The 22,763-nt window shown below is 44.9% G+C and overlaps 1 protein-coding gene across 1 annotated transcript in view; it reads left to right on the top strand.

The window, feature by feature from the left end:
* The window catches only part of CACNA1E (calcium voltage-gated channel subunit alpha1 E), a 477,487-nt gene that overhangs the window by 316,285 nt on the left and 138,439 nt on the right, over nt 1-22,763 (top strand). The window contains exons 10-13 of the mRNA XM_081866509.1: nt 15,817-15,932; nt 17,831-17,884; nt 18,245-18,331; nt 22,545-22,754. Coding sequence (XP_081722635.1) covers nt 15,817-15,932; nt 17,831-17,884; nt 18,245-18,331; nt 22,545-22,754 — 467 coding nt within the window. The remainder of the gene's footprint in view (nt 1-15,816; nt 15,933-17,830; nt 17,885-18,244; nt 18,332-22,544; nt 22,755-22,763) is intronic.

Genomic DNA, 22,763 nt, shown 5'->3' with positions numbered 1-22,763 from the left:
AAGGCATGAGAGACTGTTTCTACCTCCATCAAGTCACAGGGCAGACTTGTTCCACGTATGGTTTACCTCCGAATCTGCCCCTGCAATAAGGCAGATGGCAGCACGTTTTTATTATTAACTTGGAATTTTCGTAAATCTGATTTACTTGAGTTGCAACTCAGATCCCTGTCTGATGCAGGTTTCCAACGTGGATTGGTTAGCATATAGACGACCAAAGCCATCAAAAATCTTTGCTAGTTAATATTGCTTTATGCAGGCTTTAAGGACTTGTGTGATGGCATAATGCATGAATAAACATATCCACGATAGTCGTGTCCATGTATGCTAATTCTTGTATGTGTGTACATACGCTTAGGCTTGGATTAGGTATTATATTTTATAGACCATGCTATCCTGGGAGGCAGTGTGTGGGTATGTTCTGCTGACTGGGTTGTCATGACAACAGTGAGAGACCCTGAATCTGTAAACAAAGCTTATGTGAAACAAATCAAAGGAGCAATGCTAAACGGAAGGGACCATGCTGGTCCAGTTGCCCTCAACAGGAACAGATCTGAAATTCCCACACCCCAAAACGTGTTTTTAAAGACCCCTCCACCAAAGAACCTTGCAGAAACCTTGCAGCTGGAGCTCCCGAGTTCATTAGTATCTGATTGTAGCTATCACATTCCCTGCACACACTGTTGTGTGGTCTGTGGAGGACTTAGGTTTCTCTCCTTTAAGGGAGGGACTGTTCCTTACTAATGGGGAAGTAGAATTCACACGGCGAGATTGGTTTTTGAAAGACACCTGTGAGTTAATTTGTTTTTATGTGTGTAGATCAGTGCACGCTGACCAACGCACAGTCTTTGCAGTAAGGCTGTATTCCGATGGCATGAGTGTCATGACGGCCGGTAGAGTTCTTATCTGCTGTATCCTTCATCTACCTTCACAGCTAGGTTGTACATCCCACTTGTTACCTTCCACCTGTTCTGCCATTGAGGACTTCTTGAATCATTCTTTGTCTAGTTCCTCCCCTTCGACCTTACCGCCTTGGGTGACCCTGCTGGGAGTACGAGACTCCCCATGGCTTTGCTCACAAGGGTCATAGGAACGTACAAGCCCACTCGCCACGACAAGGTGGATGATCCAGCGAGTGAGATTGAAAGAACTCTCTCGAGGCAAATCTAAAAAATGTAGTATAAACACAGAAAATGGAAACACTGGCCTGCGAGGGCTCCAACTGGAGAACAACCTTTACCAAAGGTGTCATGGGCTTTGAAGACACTCAAACTCAGGACGAAAGGGAGAAAACATGCTAAGAGGAAGGCATGCTTGGCAAACCCTCACCGTGATCAACTCCCGCCCGGAAACCTACATCCTCACTGTGGAAGGATGTGTGGATCCAGAATTGGCCTCCGCAGTCACTTACGGTCTCACTGTTAAGACTGTGTTCATGGAAGACCATCTTACTTGGCTAGGAGGGATTGCCAAAGAAGAAGAGAATTCCTATGGAAACTGAAAGGAGCGGGAGCCAAGCAAGGAGGACGGCAGATGGGTTGCAACTTGTGGATCCATCAGACCAGATAATATACTCTGCGTGTTACTTGCCACCCTCTCAAGCTCTCCATTCCTGTTGTAATATTTAGGGTTTTTTGCCCTATACACTTACCATTTCTTCTCCCTGTGCCTTCATCCTGCTTCTTAGAAACTGCTAAAGGGAGAAAGGGAGAAACTTTCCAGGCAAGATTTCAAGAAACAATGTGTGATACATATGTATTGCTACAGAGGTATATTGGTTTTATTCGAATTATGTTGTTGTTGTTGTTTAGTTGTTTAGTCGTATCCGACTCTTCGTGACCCCATGGACCAGAGCACGCCAGGCACTCCTGTCTTCCACTGCCTCCCGCAGTTTGGTCAGACTCATGTTTGTAGCTTCGAGAACGCTGTCCAACCATCTTGTCCTCTGTTGTCCCCTTCTCCTTGTGCCCTCCATCTTTCCCAGCATCAGGGTCTTTTCCAGGGAGTCTTCTCTTCTCATGAGGTGGACAAAGTATTGGAGCCTCAGCTTCACGATCTGTCCTTCCAGTGAGCACTCAGGGCTGATTTCCTTCAGAATGGAGAGGTTTGATCTTCTTGCAGTCCATGGGACTCCCAAGAGTCTTCTCCAGCACCATATTTCCAAAGCATCAATTCTTCGGCGTTCAGCCTTCTTTATGGTCCAGCTCTCACTTCCATACATCACTACTGGGAAAACTATAGCTTTTACTATACGGACCTTTGTTGGCAAGGTCAATTATAGTTTCCTCCAAAAGAATCCTGGCAATAGTTGGTTGCTGAGAATCCTCTTTTTGAGATTCCACACATGGACACTCGCAGAGTTTAACATGGAGAAGGAATGATGCTTAATCTGGTTCACACTCCTGTTTACATCCTGAGCTGTCCTATAAAAATTGCTAGAGAGAACTCTGTGAGATCATTTCCTTTGTCTTTCTTGGCAGGAAACTGTAACACAACATGGTTCCTTCCTGCTCGGGCATCTCTCCATCATGTTGCCAAGTTGACAACACGTGCAGCTCAGACACCACTTTTGAACTTACATTTTACACATTTGTAACTTAGATAGTTGTTATAAACCTCCTTTCATTTGGCTGCAGTAACTGATGCTTTGAGATATAGATTATGTAAATAAATACTATGTTTATTTATTTACAAAATGTAATGAATGTATGGGGGTTGCTCGTGCATAAGTTGCCACCACGCCTGGCTAGGTAGCCTGGTTAAACCTTTCCTGACTGGACAGCCCTTCACTTCGTGGCTGTTCAGTCGCTAGCAGAATCCGTCAGTGGGCGTTTCTTAAACTTCTTCCAGCACAAAAGCTCTTTGACGCCAAGTCTACGCCTACTTTCCCTGCGCGGAAGTCTTCTGCGCAGGGTGGGTGTGGGCAGAGGAGGACCTGTGCTCTCCCTGCTGGTCTCCAGCGAAGAGTCCTGGAGACCCCTCTCCGATTCCCCCAACCTTTATCCCTTTATCCCTGGTGTTACGCTGATTTCCTTCCCCAGCCGATGAGTTCCCTCTCTCCCTGCTTGGCCCTTCTCCGGCATTGCTTGGGAGCCCTGCCTCCACTTCTGGCTCCGATGTCAGTTCCCTGACACAAAACAATGCTTGTGTGACTGTTGTTTTTAAGGGGGAGAAAAGGGGCAATACCAGGAATATACAGGAATATTTATAACCAGGAAAATACAGTCTGCCTCACATCATCCTGGATTATTGTTTCTGGAAGGTTAAATCAACATTGACCTGGCTTCCAAGTTTAAACTTGCTTGAGCAAGTAAGGATAATAACTAAACCATAGATTCTCTCCTAGTGTCTAATTCCATTCCTACAGGAAGGTGGCGAAGGTGTGCAGGAGGATAGGTCCTGAGTGAGGACTTATAGCTGAGGCAGAGAAGGGTGCAAAGGTTGTGCCATGGAAAGATGACAGGATGCAGAATAATGGCTCTGATGTGGTTGCAGGAGATGGTGAGAGAAACTGTAGCATCAAATTGCAAAAAGGTACTTTAGTAAATATTAATGGATTGGAGCAAAGTGTAACATCGATATCACCGCAGATTTAGACTGTATATAAAGACTTCAAAGAGGATGCTAGTGTGATTAAGCAGCAGTGTAAAAACAGACATTAAAAGTCCATAAGATTCACATTAAAAAGTTATGCTAAAAGCACAAACCCAAAAAACCGTGGGTTTTGTTTTTTCAAAATAATGCATTGGGATAGTTAAGCTTACCAGGACTGTTAAACTTGATAGGATGTTGAGACCACAAAAGGTGTATTGAAAGCAGGTTCTGGAGAGGCGAAATGAGTGAGTCTTCATGTGGAAGAAAATGGAGACACATTTCCCCATCTGAACTCTTATTTTGTGAGGCGACAGGGAAACTGAGGAGTTATGTCAAACAGAGGTGACAAATGATGGAGTTTTAATGCTAATTGACAAATTGCAAGTTAACAAGTCAGCAGAGCCAGATGACATTCGCCTGAGAGTTCTTTGAAGGATGCAAATGTGAAACTGCTGATCTTTGAACGGAAAATATGGATACAGGTAGCTCAATGAAAATGTCAACTCGGTGTGCGGCAGCATTTTAAGGCTTATTAGGAAATTGGTTGTAGAGGGCGAAGTGCCACTATCTGAACGCTTTTATATAAATTTGTGGGGTTGTGGTGCAGCTGCATTTGAAATACCTACACTTTCTAGCCACAGCTTCGTGCTTTCCTGGTCTGTTATCTGAGTGCTTTTTGTTTTTTTGTCCCCCAGGAAAACCTGCTCTTTAACTCTGACTCAGTAAAGGTAAAGGTAAAGGGGCCCCTGACCATTAGGTCTAGTCGTGACCGACTCTGGGGTTGCGGCGCTCATCTCGCTTTACCGGCCGAGGGAGCCGGCGTACAGCTTCCGGGTCATGTGGCCAGCATGACTAAGCCGCTTCTGGCGAACCAGAGCAGCGCACGGAAATGCCATTTACCTTCCCGCCAGAGCGGTACCTATTGATCTACTTGCACTTTGACGTGCTTTCAAACTGCTAGGTTGGCAGGAGCAAGGACCGAGCAAGGGGAGCTCACTCTGTCACGGGGATTCGAACTGCCAACCTTCTGATTGGCAAATCCTAGGCTCTGTGGTTTAACCCACAGCGCCACAAACTGCAATTTGGGTTTCCTGCACATTGCCCAAAGAGTTAAAGAGCGGGTTTTCATGGGGAAAGCAGTGGGCAAAAAAAAAGGGGGGGAGTGCAGGTGAAAATTATAATAATAATTTATTATTTATACAACGCCCACCTGGCTGGGTTTCCCCAGCCACTCTGGGCGGCTTCCAGCAAAGTATTAAAATACAGTAGTCAGTTAAACATTCAAAGCTTCCTTAAACAGGGCTGCCTTCAGATGTCTTCTAAAAGTCTGGTAGTTATTCTTCTCTTTGGCATCTGGTGGGAGGGCGTTCCACAGGGCAGGTGCCACTACCCAGAAGGCCCTTAGTGTGGGTTGATCCTTTTCTTCCCCTCAGCCAGGCCTAGCCCCCATGCCTTTGTACTGGCTTCCTCCTCCTCCTTAACCTCATTAATGCCCTTGTGTTCCAGCGTGGTGTAATGGTTAAGAGCTGTGGACTTGTAATCTGGTGAACCGGGTTCGCTTCCCCGCTCCTCCACATGCAGCTGCTGGGTGACCTTCTTTGAAGTCTCTCAGCCTCACTCAACTCACAGAGTGTTTGTTGTGGGGGAGGAAGGGAAAGGAGATTGTTAGCGGCTTTGAGACTCCTTAGGGTAATGATAAAGTGGGATATCAAATCTGAACCTCCTCCCTCTTCCTCCGCTGCTGCTGCTGCTGCTTCTTCTTCTTCTTCTTCTTCTTCTTCTTCTTCTTCTTCTTCTTCTTCCCTTCTTGGATATCAAATCCAGACTCTTTTTCTTCTACTAAAGCTCCTGCCTGTGTTTTAAGATCCACCTCACAGACCTCGCTTACTGGTTTACTGTGAATGCCCATCAAACTGACGAGAACCAGGGACAGTGTCTTTTCAGTGGTGCCTCCATATCTCCTTAAGAGAACTCAACAGAGAGGAAGATGGGGGACAAAACTGGAATTAGTTGGCTCTGCCTGTCCTGTGCTCCAGCTCCATCTGCCGTTGGGCTTCCAGCCTTCCGCCACACCAGTTTCACTCTTGCTTATGTCAATAGATGTAGTTGAGCAGGAAAAGGTCTACAGAAAGGGGCAATGAGTATGATTGAGAGGTTGATGTCCTTTCTTACGAAGAAACTCTAAAGTGTTTTGGATTCTTTTAGATTAGAAAACAAAAACGACACCTAGAAGTGTGTAAGAAATGGCATCATGGTGTGGAGAAATGATATCACCCTGTAAAACTAATTGGTAGTAGGTTCTGAACAGACAACTTGTGTGCTCCCAGGACTATTCAGTGCAACATAAAAATTCACAAAAATTGTTTTCAGGAAGCTAGATGGCTATACAAAGGAGTGGACACATTCTTGGAAGACACAAAGGAGTGGACACATTCTTGGAATATTGTGGCTAATAGCCATTAAAAGTAAAGGTAAAGGGACCCCTGACCATTAGGTCCAGTCGTGACCGACTGGGGTTGCGACACTCATCTCGCTTTATTGGCCGAGGGAGCCGGCGTACAGCTTCCGGGTCATGTGGCCAGCATGACTAAGCCGCTTCTGGCGAACCAGAGCAGCACACGGAAATGCCGTTTACCTTCCCGCTGGAGCGGTACCTATTTATCTACTTGCACTTTGACGTGCTTTCAAACTGCTAGGTTGGCAGGAGCAGGGACCGAGCAACGGGAGCTCACCCTGTCACAGGGATTCGAACCGCCCACCTTCTGATCGGCAAGTCCTAGGGTTGGTGGTTTAACCCACAGCGCCACCCGCGTCCCAATAGCCATTAGCTCAATGGAATTTCCACGTTCAGACGTAGTGTATCTCTTAGTTCCAGGTGCTGGGAATAAACATCAGGGGAAAGACTGTTCTAGTTGTTGGCAACCTTTAAGTCCTGGCTGTTGGCCATCTGCCCAGAGGTATATATGCCTGACCATAGTTGGAAACAGAATGATGTCCTAGATGGGACCCTTGCCAGATTCTTTATGATCTCACAACAATATAGGAAGGAAGTGAACTGTGTGAGAAAGGAAACTTGACTCAGGTTTCATACCTGCTGAGAACAGGACTAGTCCACTACTATTTTCATCTTCAGCCTTCAATAAGCTGTGGGTGGTCTTTCTGGGATCGGTTTTCTCTGGAAGAAAAAGAACTCAACTTTTAAGGTTCACTTGCACATTCAGAGGCAGAAAGGCTAGGTGTAGCAGTAGTCCACATGAGCAAAAAGGAACTTTAGTATGAAAACTTCACAGGCGCAGTCCAGAGAGTTCAGAGCTTATCAGTCCTTGTGTCTAACATTTATAGCAGCAAGTCCCTGGATGTCAGCCTAATCTGGCCCTCCTGGTCTGATTTCTCTTACATATCTCTTGCGGTTAGCTAGGTATTTAAGTAAGTAAGATATTTTGCCTTCATGAAAGAACCACCTATTTATCTTGAATTGCTTCCATTAGTCAGTTTCTCGCTGAACACCTTAGAGCTCAAAGATGGAGGTGAATCTTCACCGTTATTAATAAGGGAATGAACTTGCTCATAAAAATACCCTCTGAAAGTGCACGTTAGGCAAAACATCACCTGTATGAGCTGTATTGAGCTGCATTGAACCTGAGCCAAGCTTCACTGTGAGGTCTTGTTCTCAAAACCAAAGGGAACTGCAAAACATGAACATATGGATCCATTTGCTTAGCTATGTCTTGTCAAATAAGATCAGTCTTTTCATCCTGCAGTTAGCACTCTTCCCATCAACATGCCTCCGTGAGCTAGCTTTGTCAGGAAGGCAGAATGGAGACCAATAGGGGTGTCAACAGAGGATGCTCTAGGCATTATTGACAAATTAAAACTTAACAAATTAGGACATCCAGGTGGCATCCTCTGGATAATTCTTAAAGAGTTTCAAAAGGGATCATGGGGAAATCCAGGAAATTACACATCAGTTCATGCTTGTTTGAGGTTAATTGGTGGAAAGGTTACAAGGCTCCCATTTCTTTCAACGTAGACTCTAATTGTATATTGGCCCGGATAAGGACACGCTTGGCTTCCCCCACCCATCCTATATTTGAGAACGATTCCTGAATCAGATTGTGTCCTAACATCAATTTCCAATTAACGTACAGTCTTCTGTCTGTATTCCACTCTGCCTTTTTCTGCCAAGATGGCAGAGAAAGACATTAATTTCAGAGTCAAAATTACTGCTTTATGCTATACAACTTCTATGGCCAAGTAAAACATAACAGACCCACCGATGATGCCAGCTAGAGCAAGTATGTATCATTAAAATCATTTTGCTCTTTTTGTTTTCTTGCCCGCAACAATTCTCTCTGTGTTAATAAACTTAACAGCAGGTCTGATCGGAGAGGCTGCTAACTCATCTACTCTCTTTCCACATTAATACTGTTGTCCCTTTGGTCAAGTCTCCATGCCCTTTCTTTTGCTCTTTTGAGGTCATGGGTAGTTAGAGACTGGAAGGTGGCAGAGTTTCATTTGATATCCTAGTTAAACTTTTCCTCAGTGCAGAAAACCCCTGTTGCTCTTTCAGCCTATTAGGTAGTGGCAGCTATTGATTTTTTTGATATTTTATGGTGAATTTAGCCTCAGTGGCAAAATTGCAGCAACTAGAGCCCTATGCAGCTGTTTAAATAGCATGTGTGGCAAAACCATGGGAGGGGCATGTGTTTCCCAGTGCCCCCATTGACAATGTTAAGAGCTGAGGCTCAATGTTAAGAGCTGAGGCCCCACTGACAATGTTAAGAGCTGAGGAGGTTAAGGGGTGATATGATAGCCATGTTCAAATATATAAAAGGATGTCACACAGAGGAGGGAGAAAGGTTGTTTTCTGCTGCTCCAGAGAAGCGGACACGGAGCAATGGTTCCAAACTACAAGAAAGAAGATTCCACCTAAACATTAGGAAGAACTTCCTGAGAGTAAGAGCTGTTCGACAGTGGAATTTGCTGCCAAGGAGTGTGGTGGAGTCTCCTTCTTTGGAGGTCTTTAAGCAGAGGCTTGACAACCATATGTCAGGAGTGCTCTGATGGTGTTTCCTGCTTGGCAGGGGGTTGGACTCGATGGCCCTTGTGGTCTCTTCCAACTCTATGATTCTATGATTCAATGCCTGAAGCAGAATTCTTTGTACATTCAGCTGAATGTGCTGAGAATCCTTCCCACAACTGGGAATCCTGCATGATCCTGAAGGGGATTCCCAATTGCATCCAGATCCCCATGTGAAGAAGCCCCCTTCAAACCTTCCCATGCAACAGGCATCTGTGATCTCTTCGACGCATTCCTTGAACTCCTGAATAGGCCTTAGCCATCCATCTAATCTAGGTTACCAAGTTATTGTTCCAGTCAGTGCCAGTTTAGCGAGAGGGGTAAAAAGGTAAAGGGACCCCTGACCATTAAGTCCAGTTATGGACAACTCTGGGGTTGTGGCACTCATCTCACTTTATTGGCCGAGGGAACCGGCGAACCGCTGACCTTCAAATCAGCAAGCCCTAGGCTCTGTGGTTTAGACCACAGCACCACCCGCGTCCCTTCAGCAAGAGGGGTAGAGACTCTCTAAAGGACAGCATGAACATCGAAGAAGAAGAAGAAGAAGAAGAGGAAGAAGAAGAAGAAGAAGAAGAAGAAGAATTGATATCTCGCTTTATCACTACCTGAAGGAGTCTCAAAGCAGCTAATAATCTCCTTTCCCTTCCTCCCCCACAACAAACACTCTGTGAGGTGAGTGGGGCTGAGAGACTTCAGAGAAGTGTGTTGGAATGAAGTTACATGGCTTTAGCAGAAATGTTATAAAGAATTAAGTACAATAGATTGTAAATGGATTAAAGGAAAAAATAATGTTAGAATTTGTCAAGTTAAATGATAGGACAGAAAATTGAGGAAGATGGAAGGGATTTGCTGAAACAATTAATCGAAGTGGAATACAAAAAAAGGGAGGTGTGAGGAGGTCGCTGAAACAAGTAAAAGAAAGTTAATAACATTGAAAGTATTGGATGTGTTTTTTTAAATTGTTTTTGTTTTATTTTTGTTATGTATATGTAGTATTTTTGTCTTTGTATTGTATTGTATGGTTTCATTATGTTTATTTCTTTTTCTTTTTTTCTGTAACTTTCAAAACTTTATTAAATATATTTATTTTTTTTTTAAAAAAGAGAGACTTCAGAGAAGTGTGACTGGCCCAACTGCATGTGGAGGAGGGGGGAAGCGAACCCGGTTCACCAGATTACGAGTCCACCGCTCTTGACCACTACACCACACTGTACTGTGACAGAGAGTACTCTTTAATAGGGGAGGGGGAGGACTGGGCTGCTGTTCTTCAAGGAACTTTCCAATGTAGTGCTGTGCAGAAGCCGTGAAGAAGACCATAGAATCATAGAATCATAGAGTTGGAAGAGACCACAAGGGCCATCGAGTCCAACCCCCTGCCAAGCAGGAAACACCATCAGAGAAGAAGAAGAAGAAGAGTTTGGATTTGATATCCCGCCTTTCACTCCCTTTAAGGAGTCTCAAAGCGGCTAACATTCTCCTTTCCCTTCCTCCCCCACAACAAACACTCTGTGAGGTGAGTGGGGCTGAGAGACTTCAAAGAAGTGTGACTGGCCCAAGGTCACCCAGCAGCTGCATGTGGAGGAGCGGAGACGCGAACCCGGTTCCCCAGATTACGAGTCCACCGCTCTTAACCACTACACCACACTGGCTCTCTAAACTGTCAGAGCACTCCTGACATATGGTTGTCAAGCCTCTGCTTAAAGACCTCCAAAGAAGGAGACTCCACCACACTCCTTGGCAGCAAATTCCACTGTCAAACAGCTCCAGAAGGTACCTGGAACTCTCTTTCTTCTACAAATACAGGCAGACTACAGGAGTAAGTGCTTTTCAGATGTGTGGTCTGCCCTTCATTTTTGACTCGAAATCATAGTCATTCCCACACTCCTGATGATGAAACTGGAAGTGCAGCAGGGTTTCTGAACTAGAACCGGGCTCGTAAAAAGCAAATTGGGCTCTTGGGACAATTGCTCACTTTACTCTTCTGATGGGGTTTATCGCTCCTGCCAACAACACGTAACTTTTCTTTATAAATCAGTCAGTGCTATAGACTTGCAAATGGTTTTAACTGGTTGTTTTTACTGATGTTTTTACCTGCCTTGTTTTTATGTTTATTTTAGTTTGTATTTGATTGGCTTTTATTGTATGTTGCTTTTATTTTTTAACGTTGGTACCAGCTGTCATAAGTAGCATTTGGTGCAAAGACAGGATACAAATTCAACAAACCAATAAATTAAACTTCCTGCGGTGGGAACCAATAACAGTATCTTTATCCCATAAACCCATCTAGGTCCAATTTAAGGTGCACACTGTAGACTTAAAAAAAGGAAATGTGCAGATGAGGCAAATGTATTTTTTGGAAACACGTTAAGAGTTTGGGTGTAATCCTTGACGCCTCCCTTTCCATGGAGGCGCAGGTTACAGCAACAGCCAAGGCGACATTTTTCCACCTTCGCCGCATCAAGCAGTTGGTCCCTTCCCTTTCCCGCCCCGACTTGGCCACAGTGATCCATGCGACGGTCATCTCCAGGCTTGACTACTGTAATTCGCTCTATGCGGGGCTGCCCTTGAAGCTTACCCAGAAACTCCAGCGGGTACAGAATGCTGCAGCGAGGCTCCTCACGGGGTCTCTGCCATGGGAGCATATTCACCCAGTGCTTTTCCAGCTGCACTGGCTCCCGGTGGAGTACAGGGTCCGATTTAAGGTGCTGCTTTTGACCTTTAAAGCCCTTCACGGCCTAGGACCCTCATACCTATGGGACCGCCTCTCCCGGTATGCCCCATGGAGAGCCTCAAGGTCCATAAATAGCAACACCCTAGTGGTCCCGGGCCCTAAGGAAGTTAGATTGGCTTCAACCAGAGCCTTTTCAACTCTGGCTCCGGCCTGGTGGAACACTCTGCCTCATGAGACCAGGGCCCTGCAGGATCTGATTTCTTTCCGCAGAGCCTGTAAGACAGAGTTGTTCTGCCTGGCCTTTGGCTTGGAGCCAATTTGATTCCCTCCCTCCCTCTTTTTTTTTTTTTCTTTTCCTTCTCCTCCTGCGATGAGGCTACATTTTAATGTTCCATTATTTTAATGTTGTATTTTATTTTTGTTTTTAAGTTGTAATCATTCATCTTGTTTTTATTATTGTTTGTAAGCCGCTCTGAGCCCGGCCTTGGCTGAGGAGGGCGGGGTATAAATAAAAAATTATTATTATTATTATTATTATTATTATTATTATTATTATTATTATTATTACCTAACAGGTATACGTATTAGGTGTGGTTGATGGTAGCTCTCTATCAAGTGTCCATTTCATTGCAAAGCATCATGCATAAAGAGACTGTTTATTTTATTTTTTTTAAATGCAATTTCCAAAGAAACATTTCTTATACTTGCAACCTGCCCTTATAGAGGTCGCCCAGTCAACCTCCTTCCCACCACCATTGAAGAACCCAACCAAGTCTACGCCTGCTTTGCATCAGCAGCCTTATGGGACATTGGCCTGAGCTTGTTAGATGCCTAACATGGGCTTGCTTGTCTTTGTGAACTCCTTTCGTGGAGTCAGGTTATGTAGGGATATCGCGGAGTGGACAGTGAGGTCCAGAGGGAGCACACTTCTCCACCAGCAGGCAGCCACAGTCTGCCTGCACGCGTGACCCTGGGGTGCAGGAAAATCCCCCACCCCAGACAAGCCACAGCTGTCGGAACATCGTCCCCTATGTCTGACCTTTTGCGGTCTCAGCAGTCAGCGGTGTCCTGTCTGTAACCTTTGTCCCTGAGACCTTTTGTCTCCTTCGTCATACACTGTCCAAGGGGGAAATGACGCTGTGGAAACAGGTGCCAAAATAGCTTTGTACCACCCCACGATCTCGGGACCGAAGGTGTGTAAAGGTCACAGCCCAAAATGTACCTATTTTTTGCTCTATAAGACTCACTTTTTCGCTCCTAAAAAGTAAGGGGAAATGTGTGTGCGTCTTATGGAGCGAATGCAGGCTGCACAGCTATCACAGAAGCCAGAACAGTGAGATGGATCGCTGCTTTCACTGTGCAGCAATCCCTCTTGCTGTTCTGGCTTCTGAGATTCAGAACATTTTTTTTCTTGTTTTCCTCCTCCAAAAACTAGGTGCGTCTTGTGGTCTGGTGCGTCTTATAGAGCGAAAAATACGATATTTGCCTGGCTTGCATATTTGTCTCAATAAAAGGAGGCTCCGCAGGAATGGCAGCAGCTCGCTTCAGACCACCTGTGCGCAGCTCACATGATGATCAACTCCTGTCTTGGGCCTTCACTTCAAGTTAATTGGAGCTTATTTCAGTGGAAGTGGCCCCAGAGCTGTACAAGTGAAGAGAGAAAGACCCTGTGCTCATTTGGGCCACCAGGGGTTGTTTTCCGTGCTGCTGCTTGCTTCCGTGCTGGAGTGTCGGTTTTGCAGATGTGATGGAGAAGAAGACAGAGGGTTGTGTGGGCTCCACAGAGCTTCCTCCTTGCGAGGATTGTGGTTGCCAAGGGAGCCTGGAGTATTACCAGGGGGGCCTGCATTATTCTCCTGCTCCCTCTCCTCTCTTCCTTTCCACCCACCCTTCCACACCTTCAGAAGATTCTGCGACTCTGCAGCATGGCTGCAGCAAAACACATTTCCTTTGAATAATGCATCCACGCCCCCACCCCATCAGCCTGTGTGTGTGTGTGTGTGTGAGAGAGAGAGAGAGAGAGAGAGAATGAATCCTTTCCCTGCTGAAAGTCAGTGCGCAGTGAATGTGTGGAATTATAAGCATCTATTGAAGAGACAGGAGAGAGGTTTGGTTCAGACAGCAGGAAGGCAGCAGCCCTGCCCTCTGAATTATGCACAAGGTCTTACTTTATCGTTCATGCTCTTCCGAATCCCCTGGACCGCAAGCCAAGGTTTTCAGCTTTCAAGCGTGGCTTTCGAAACCCTCCTCCTCTCGCCTGCCTTTGCCAAGCTTGCCTGTTAGCGACGCTTCAGCCCTCCCACCTGCGCAACCCACATCATTTAAAGTTGTCCTTGGAAAGCTGCGGTCAGCAAAGGTTGCTGGGAGGGAAGGGATGAGTTAGGAAAACATCCTCCCAGCAAATGAGTAAAATAGCCATAAGTTAAAAGTGGAGGCATTGTCTCTTATTTCATACTCCTCATGTGTTCCACCCGCATTTGCAAACTTAAGTCAGCAGGAAGCTGAGAATGAAAGGGGGTGGGGGAGTCAGGCAGCAAAGACCCCCAATACCCCTTCCCCACTCCCAGAGGACTTATTTTTTATGTATTTTTATTTTTTTAAAAAATATTGGTTTACAAAAGTATGAGCAGTGTCTCTCTCTTTTCTTTTCCAAGTAACATTTTTGCAGATCAGTTTCGTTTGTTGAGACATTAGGAAGAAAAGGGGGAAAGCGGTGGAGGGGGGAATCGTGACTGGGAGTGGGGTTTGGTGGCGATGTTTCTATTTTACTTAATATATGTGGGGTTTTGTGTCAGCGTCGCTTGTGCAGGTTCCCTTTGCTATTCGCTTGTGTTCCTTTGGTGTTGAGAGAGGTTGGCCTAAGGTGTGGTTGTTTGTTTGTGATTGGCTGTGGTGAGCTTTGTTTTCATGTGTGAGTGGGTGTTTTGGATTAGGTTAGCCATATTGATTCATATGCTGTTGGTGGATTCTTGTCGTTGTCTTGTTGGGCTGTGTATGTGATAAAGGGGAGCCATATTGGGGTGAAGGTGTCTTCTTCTATTTGTCCCCATGTCAGTTTCAGTTTATTGCTTAATTTTTCTAGTAGGGCTAGACTCCTGACAGGTCTCTCCAGTGTCTGGCTATGATTATTTGCACTCGCTTGCGGTGGGTTTTGAGTGGGGAAGAGCTTTGAACGAGTGATTCCTTGGCTTTATTTGTTAACACTGAGGTATGGTAGGGATCAGTTGACTTTTAGAGGATGTCAACAGCCTGATGCAGGCTTCCTCTGAGTCCAATTTGTACAAACACACATAAACAAGCTTGGAGAGTGGGGCAAAGGTCCTTCTTTCACCTGAGCTCAATCCACTGCAGTATAGAGGTTAGAGGAGATTAGATTAGGACCAGGGAGACCTGGCTAAAAATTGGAAAACAGACAAAATACCAGAATTACTAGAATGGAAAGCCTGAATTTGCAAATTTGCGGAAATGGCCAAGTTAACAGCATCAATTAGAAGTTGTCCTAATCAAAAAAAATTATAAAGAGTGGGAATGCGTAAAGGTCTACATGAAAAGAGTTGGTTTTGGATCTTAAAAATTCATATGCAATAGCTTAAAGGGCACAAGGAGATAGGATAATATCATAACAAAGATGGAACAACAAATATAAACAGAAGGTAACGCAACAACAAAAAATAACAGTATGTATGTATGTATGTATGGGTGGAGGGAAGCAATGGGTCTTGGGGGAGGGAGATGAGGGCACTAACTGAAAAACTGTTAAAGATATATATAGGATTTAAGAGACTGAGAATAAGGAATTAAAACAAGGAAACAAACATTCAGGAATATTAAAATAATGGAATCTGAGAAGAGATTAGTCTAAACAAAAACATGAGACTCAAGGTTTTACCATTTATGATTTTATTTTGAGTGTGAAGTCTTTTGTTGTAAAGATTGTACACTAAATGAATAAAACAATAAAACTCCAAAAATAAAATGAAATGAAATTAATTTATTACGGTCATAGACCAGAAAAAAACAACAACAACAACGGTAGTTTACAAGGGGAGTAATGGTGTCAATTAAAAAAATAAAATAAAATAGGACCAGGGAGACCCCAGTTCAAATACCTGGCTATGAAACCCAGTGAGTAATCTTGAACCACTCAGCCAAACCTGCTGTGTTGTGAGAATAATGGGGAGGAGGAATCACGTATCCCTCCTTTGCCCCTTGGAGGCAAAGGTGGGCTGGGAATCTAGTAATGAATAAATAAATAAATACAAACCCCTGGCAATCGCTTTCAGCTGACCTGCTCTGAGCTCAGTACTTCTCTCTCTCCAGATTCACCTGTATGGGTTTTCTCCTTGCTTCCCCCGTCACAAACTAAGACAGCCTTCTTCCCACTCCTCCGTGTCATGCAGTATACAACTCAGTGCTGTAGCGCTGCAGAAAGTCTTTTTCTAACAGGATCTTGGCCTCCTTCCTGTCTCTACAGGGAATTTGCCAAAGAGAGAGAGCGAGTGGAAAATCGCCGGGCCTTCATGAAACTGAGGAGGCAGCAGCAGATTGAACGGGAATTGAACGGCTACAGGGCTTGGATAGATAAAGCAGGTAAAGTAGGTCTGGGGTCAGGGAAGGATGTGAAGCCAATCCAGCTGCCAGCTTGGAACAACAGCAAACCGTCAGGAGAGAGCCAGAGCTGCCGACGACTGAAAACCTGTGTACACGGCCCTTGCCCTTCTGTGCCATGAAACTGCCTTCTTTCAGTGCACAGTTTGCATGCACTAGGACTTATAGTGCAAAACCATTTTGGGAAATTTAAGTCCTCTTAATGGGGACGCGGGTGGTGCTGTGAGTTAAACCACAGAGCCTAGGACTTGCCGATCAGAAGGTCGGCAGTTCGAATCGCCGCGATGGGGTGAGCTCCCGTTGCTTGGTCCCTGCTCCTGCCAACCTAGCAGTTCGAAAGCAAAAGTGCAAGTAGATAAATAGGTACCACTCTGGCGGGAAGGTAAACAGCGTTTCCGTGCGCTGCTCTGGTTCGCCAGAAGTGGCTTAGTCATGCTGGCCACATGACCCGGAAGCTGTACGCCGGCTCCCTTGGCCAATAAAGCGAGATGAGCACCGCAACCCCAGAGTCGTCTGCGACTGGCCCTAATGGTCAGGGGTCCCTTTACCTTTAAGTCCTCTTAGCAATATTACAGCATTGCATTCTCTTTTTTTAAAAAAAGGTTTTATTATTAAAATAATTCAGCATTAATACACACTTATTGCGAATATACAAGCATACAAGCATACATTTCATACAATCCTTAAAAATATTTAAACATGCCTACACTCAATCCCACAGATAATTCCTTTTCCCATCACCATCCACCACCCCTCACCCCACCTTTGAGTTAGACTTCCAATCTACTCAATTGCATTCTCATTAGTCTGGAATCAAAGTATTAGCTTAGTAGTTCAAATTAAAACGTGAAGTTAGTTCAGAGCTCCATCCTATCACTGTTCCTCTGCCCCGCTGCCCCTTAGGATTTCTAGATCACAATGCTGCTGAAGTCATAGCTGGCAGAATTGCCCCTTGTTTGCAACTCTCAGTGGTGCAGGAGTCTTTCCAGGGTCCAGGTTTGGTAACCCATACTGACTGCTCCCTAGTCCTGAGACTGTTCCACCTGACCTTCCCTCAGGTTCCTGCATCCCTTCCCCTTCCGTGTCTCTTCCCTTCAACTAACCTGCCTCCAGGTTACCTGTCCCTTAGATTTTCCATCTTCCGGTGCCTCCTTCAGTCAGTTTCCTTGGCCAGCTCTGCACAGCAGCTCCTAGTGCCTGTTGTGTCGATGATCCTTTCTCACCTAAACTTCTACGGTGAATACTTTGTTGCTGAGAAGTTGGAATGTTTGTGGACATTCCATAGATTTGTACTAACTCGTTCAACAAATGTCAGAGGCTTCACTGCCAGAAATGCAATACTGTACCACGTTGGTTTCCACTGAAGTTTTGTAGTGTGTGGAATGCAGTTATATTGTGAGCCGTAGACGTATACTGGATACAGTTTGGAACATAGTGATAAAACTCTTCCATTTTCGGTCACATTCCGTGAGTTTCTTGAAGTTTTGTTGTTTGAGGGTGGCTTTTTTAGTTTGTTGGCTGAGTGCTCCCTAACTGTACGCCTCTCGCGTAGGAGTGCACACCTGCCTTTTGTTTTCTATGTTGCTCAAATATGCTGTGCCATTTTTAAAACTATATCTTCAGCTTAAATGACATTTGGAATTCACATAAAACCTACATAACATGCTCTTTTTTAAAAAAAGAAAGGAAGAAATACGCAAGTGAACAAGATTCTTTTTCTCCCCACAAGGTAGAATAGATGTGGACAAATGGTCCTACCACAGCGATGATGTGATTAGTTTCATATCGCCAAATAATATTGTCCCTTTTGTTTTGCTGATTAGATAGTTGACAAATATATCCCTAAACTTCTTTTATTATCTTTTTGCATCTTTACATAGAGGAAGTCATGCTGGCTGAAGAGAACAAGAATTCTGGCACATCGGCATTAGAAGGTAAGTGGAGGGACGCACCCTGAAATTTGATATCCATAGGGAGATGCAGAATGATTCTTCGGCCTGCTGTTTTTTCCACTAGGCTACTTCCCCCACATGTACAGCTGTGTTGCCTTGGCAAGCTGGGAAAAGTGGGTGGGAACGGGTTGCAAATAAATAAAAAAAGATGGGTGGGGAAAGGGTTAAGACAAAACATGTTGGGCGTATTGCAAAAATCAGGAACCTGTCCTTTTCCCATGCCATCTATAAGACATTTCTCTTTTTTGCCCTTTGTTCTTGGATGTGTCTTGTTTATGGCGTTTCTTATAGTAGCATATTAACATGATGATTATTTTTTTGCCTTTCCTCCGCCCTTCCTAGTTCTCAGGAGGGCGACCATTAAAAGGAATCGGACAGAAGTCATGAATCGTGACTCCAGTGATGAGCGTGTGGATATCTCCTCTGTCGGTAAGATGCAGACATTCAATGCCTGTCCTGGGGCTCTTCCTCCAAACCCAGGTCTTCATTCATCCAAAGATGTCACTTCCATGCCTCTGACCAGTGGTGAACAATAATACTTCACCAAAAAGCGTGAAACTGCTACACTGAAATGAAATCAGAAGAAACATACTCGGAGTCAAGTGTGAATTTCATGCTCTTTATTCAGCTCATAGTAGCAATGAATGAAACTTTCCCCAAAACGTCTAGCTATATATGCATTATTTACACAATGGGCCTCACGTGATTGGCTAATTCCGGGCTGCTCCTGTAATAATAAATAATAATAATTTATTATTTATACCCCGCCAATCTGGCTGGGTTTCCATAGCCACTCTGGGCGGCTTCTAAAAAAACACACTAAAATACAGTAACCTATTAAACATTAAAAGCTTCCTTGAACAGGGCTGCCTTCAGATGTCTTCTAAACGTTTGGTAGTTATTTTTCTCTTTGACATCTGGTGGGAGGGTGTTCCACAGGGCAGGTGCCACTACCGAGAAGGTCCTCTGCCTGGTTCCCTGTAACTTGGCTTCTCGCAGTGAGGGAACCACCAGAAGGCCCTCGGAGCTGGACCTCAGTGTCTGGGTAGAACGATGGGGGTGGAGACGCTCCTTCAGGTATACTGAGCTGAGGCCATTTAGGGCTTTAAAGGTCAGCACCAACACTTTGAGTTGTGCTCAGAAACGTACTGGGAGCCAATGTAGGCCTTTCAAGACCTGTGTTATATGGTCTCGGCGGCTGCTCCCAGTCACCAGTCTAGCTGCCGCATTCTCGATTAGTTGTAGTTTCCGGGTCACCTTCAAAGGTAGCCCCACGTAGAGCGCATTGCAGTAGTCCAAGTGAGAGATAACCAGAGCATACACCACTCTGGCGAGACAGTCCATGGGCAGGTAGGGTCTCAGCCTGCGTACCAGATGGAGCTGTTAAACAGCTGCCCCTGGACACAGAATTGACCTGCGCCTCCATGGACAGCTGTGAGTCCAGAATGACTCCCAGGCTGCGCAGCTGGTCCTTCAGGGGCACAGTCGGCCAATCGGATTGCGATTCACTTCCTCCAGAAGCCTGATTGGCTGCTCCTGCAGGCTAATCAGATTGCTGTTTCACTTCCAATCAGGTTCGCTGTTTCACTCCCACCTGGAGCTGGATTGGGTGGCTCCTGCAGACCAATCAGACTGCTGCATTCTGGATCCTATTGTTCCAGGATTCAGCTCAGTACATAACAAGCAGGGACAAAAGTTTAGGGTCCAAGATTGCTGAAGCTGCCATGCAGTCAGCTGGGCACGGTGCCAGTGCCATGTCCCTCCAACTTCTGCTGCCCTGCAGGGAACAGGGGGAGACAGTGCCAGATTACCAAATAGGCTGGGTAGGCACCAGCCAATGGGTCCCATGCCTTTTAGGTGCCCTGAAACAATGGATCAAAATAATATTGATTTGATCTTGAAAGAAAATTACAATCAAGCTTTCTTAGTTCAGTGTTATCCCACTATTCCAGGGGTCAGCAAACTTTTTCAGCAGGGGGCCTGTTCACCGTCCCTCAGACCTTGGGGGGGGGGGCAAACTATATTTTGAAAAAAAATAATGAACGAATTCCTATGCCCCACAAATAACCCAGAGATGCATTTTAAATAAAAACACACAGTCTACTCATGTAAAAACATGCTGAAATCTGGACCGTCCGTGGGCCAGATTTAGAAGGCGATTGGGCTGGATCCAAGGGGGATATTCCTATGCAACTCTTAGAGGTTCAAAAGCTCCGTTCTCCTTTGCATGTGGATTCACCCTAGAAAGAAACATTGGCACAAGATCATCCAGGAGTTTGTGACTCCTTCAAGTGCGAAGCAGAACATCTCATTTATCTGTTATCTTGGGGCTGGCAGGAGGACATGCCTTCGTTCTGGAAGAGAGGCACAGAATGAGGGAATAATTGCAAACACTTGATTGAAATAAGTTAACCGCGCCATGCTTCCCAGTAGCTGCCCCCGACTTGATTAACACAGAGAATAAACAATTTCTCTTGCAGTTTTGGGAAGGGTGTGTTACGGGCCTGATGCAGCAGATTTTCAACATTGGATTTTTATTTTTTTAAAACTATTTTTGTTAGGCAGCTCTCAGCATGGGTATTGCTGCAGAGTATAATAAAGTAGGTGTTTTTGTCCCAATATCTGGCGTACCAGAAAAGGACTCAGATTCTGCATTGACTTGATAATTGGCACTAGTATTCCTTTGGGTTCTTTAGCCTGAAAGTTTGCAGTGTGATTTATTCTTCACTCTTTGGAATACTGTGTGTGTAAACATGTGACGGAGATACTATCTCTGTTTTGTAATAAATACATGGTTTTGGCGATTAGCTGCATCCTTCTGGGAATGAGAACAATATTGTCTGAAGTGCTGTTTAATGCTTTAAAAACTATCAGCTTATTCACAGACACACTTGAGCTTTCAGGATGAGTTTCAGACTAGTAATTACTCTTTTAAAAAAAAACCACAGGAAATGATTGTATGCATATAGGGAAAGGTCTCGCAAAGCTCAAGTTGGCCAGACTCTGCTGGAGATGGTATTTAGGGGTCAATATGAGCTCAGGTAGCTCGCTGAAATGCATGGCTCCTATGGGCTCAAACAAAGGTTAAACCCTAAAGCACTGAATGAGGAGAAGCTGGATTCTAAAAAATCATAATTTTGTCCTCATTCATTGATACATACACAGACCAAAAGGAGGAAGTATCCTGTTCCCTTCTGTCCAAGAGAGGGCTATCATACAGCCAGATCTAAATTTTGCCCAAGCTTGTCTATAGCAAGTGAGCAGGGAGGGAACAGGATCTGACCGTCTTTATTTTAGCTGTGGCTTGAAGCTTCCTGTGCCTGACTTCATATAAATCAGATCAGAAGAATCTTTATTTGCATCAGCCACTAGCCATAGCAATAAAATAAAATAAAAAAAAATAAAATAAAATAAATAAAAAATAAAATAAAATAAAATAAAATAAAATAAAATAAAATAAAATAAAATAAAATAAAATGTACCGAAGATAGAGTTAAAAACTTAACTATACAAAGTACATTTTGGAGGTTTACATCCAATTGTAGATCTTATTCTAATTGCCCCCACTAAAAGCCTTGCAGTTTTTGCTGTCATCTGATCATCTTGATCTGCTAAAAGAAAGGACACAATAGGGATGGTTGAGTCAGCCGACATGGACAATAGTAGAAGGGTAATAACCTCACTTGGGGACGCGGATGGTCGACAGTTCAATCCCCGCGATGGGGTGAGCTCCTGTTGCTCGGTCCCTGCTCCTGCCAACCTAGCAGTTTGAAAGCACATCAAAGTGCAAGTAGATAAATAGGTACCACTCTGGCGGGAAGGTAAACGACGTTTCCGTGCGCTGCTCTGGTTTGCCAGAAGCGGCTTAGTCATGCTGGCCACATGACCCGGAAGCTGTACACTGGCTCCCTTGGCCAATAAAGCGAGATGAGCGCCACAACCCCAGAGTTGGCCACGACTGGACCTAATGGTCAGGGGTCCCTTTTCATTTTAATAACCTCACTCCTCAAATCTTTATAAAAAGTGCAAGTCGCATCAGCCACTGACTCAGTACTGCCATCTCCACATGGACATAACCGTTTTTTCTGGTGGAAGTTTTTGAAATCGACCCTCAACTATAGCTGAAGACAGTATATTCCATTTTCGAAAGTGATAGCGCGCCTGTATTTTGGAATGGTTAAATTTTGCAATTAGGGTGCCAAAGTGTCAAAATGACTAGGTGGAAAATAGTCATACCATGGAGAAAATTTTCTTAGTGTCGCCAAATTATTCTGTCGCTCGATATCGTATAGGTGCTGTCTAATTAAATTGTTTGCTTTACTGAAGCCCAGTGTCAATAACTGTTGTGGTGATGAACTGGAAAAGTAAAGCTTTCGGTTGACAATTTTAGTCCAATTTTAGACATCATGTATGATATCAGGTACAGGAACAGTGGGCACACTTTGCCCAGAAGGTCCTGGAGAGCCAACCTCCAATGACTGGCAGGCCTGAATAGGCCCAACCCTGGCCTACAGCTTCACAGTACATCCTTGCAAGCATAAAGCACTGAGACAGCAAGGAGTTTGTCTTTACTTTTGTGAAATGTCCGCGCACCATTTATCTCAACTGACATCTCCCATCTTTCTTTCCCATCCCGTTGCAGGCACCCCCCTCGCTCGGGCCAGCATCAAGAGCGCCAAACTGGATGGCGCCTCGTATTTCCGTCACAAGGAGCGCCTCCTGCGCATCTCTGTCCGCCACATGGTGAAATCCCAGGTGTTCTATTGGCTCGTCTTGAGCATCGTGGCCCTCAACACGGCCTGTGTGGCCATCGTCCATCACAGCCAACCTCCTTGGCTCACGCACCTCCTCTGTAAGTGAC

Source organism: Podarcis erhardii (genome assembly GCF_964252035.2).
Source record: "Podarcis erhardii genome assembly, chromosome: 6".
Lineage (NCBI taxonomy): Eukaryota > Metazoa > Chordata > Lepidosauria > Squamata > Lacertidae > Podarcis > Podarcis erhardii.
The sequence above is the reverse complement of the archived record's forward strand: the minus strand, read 5'-3'. Positions and strand labels throughout refer to the sequence as shown.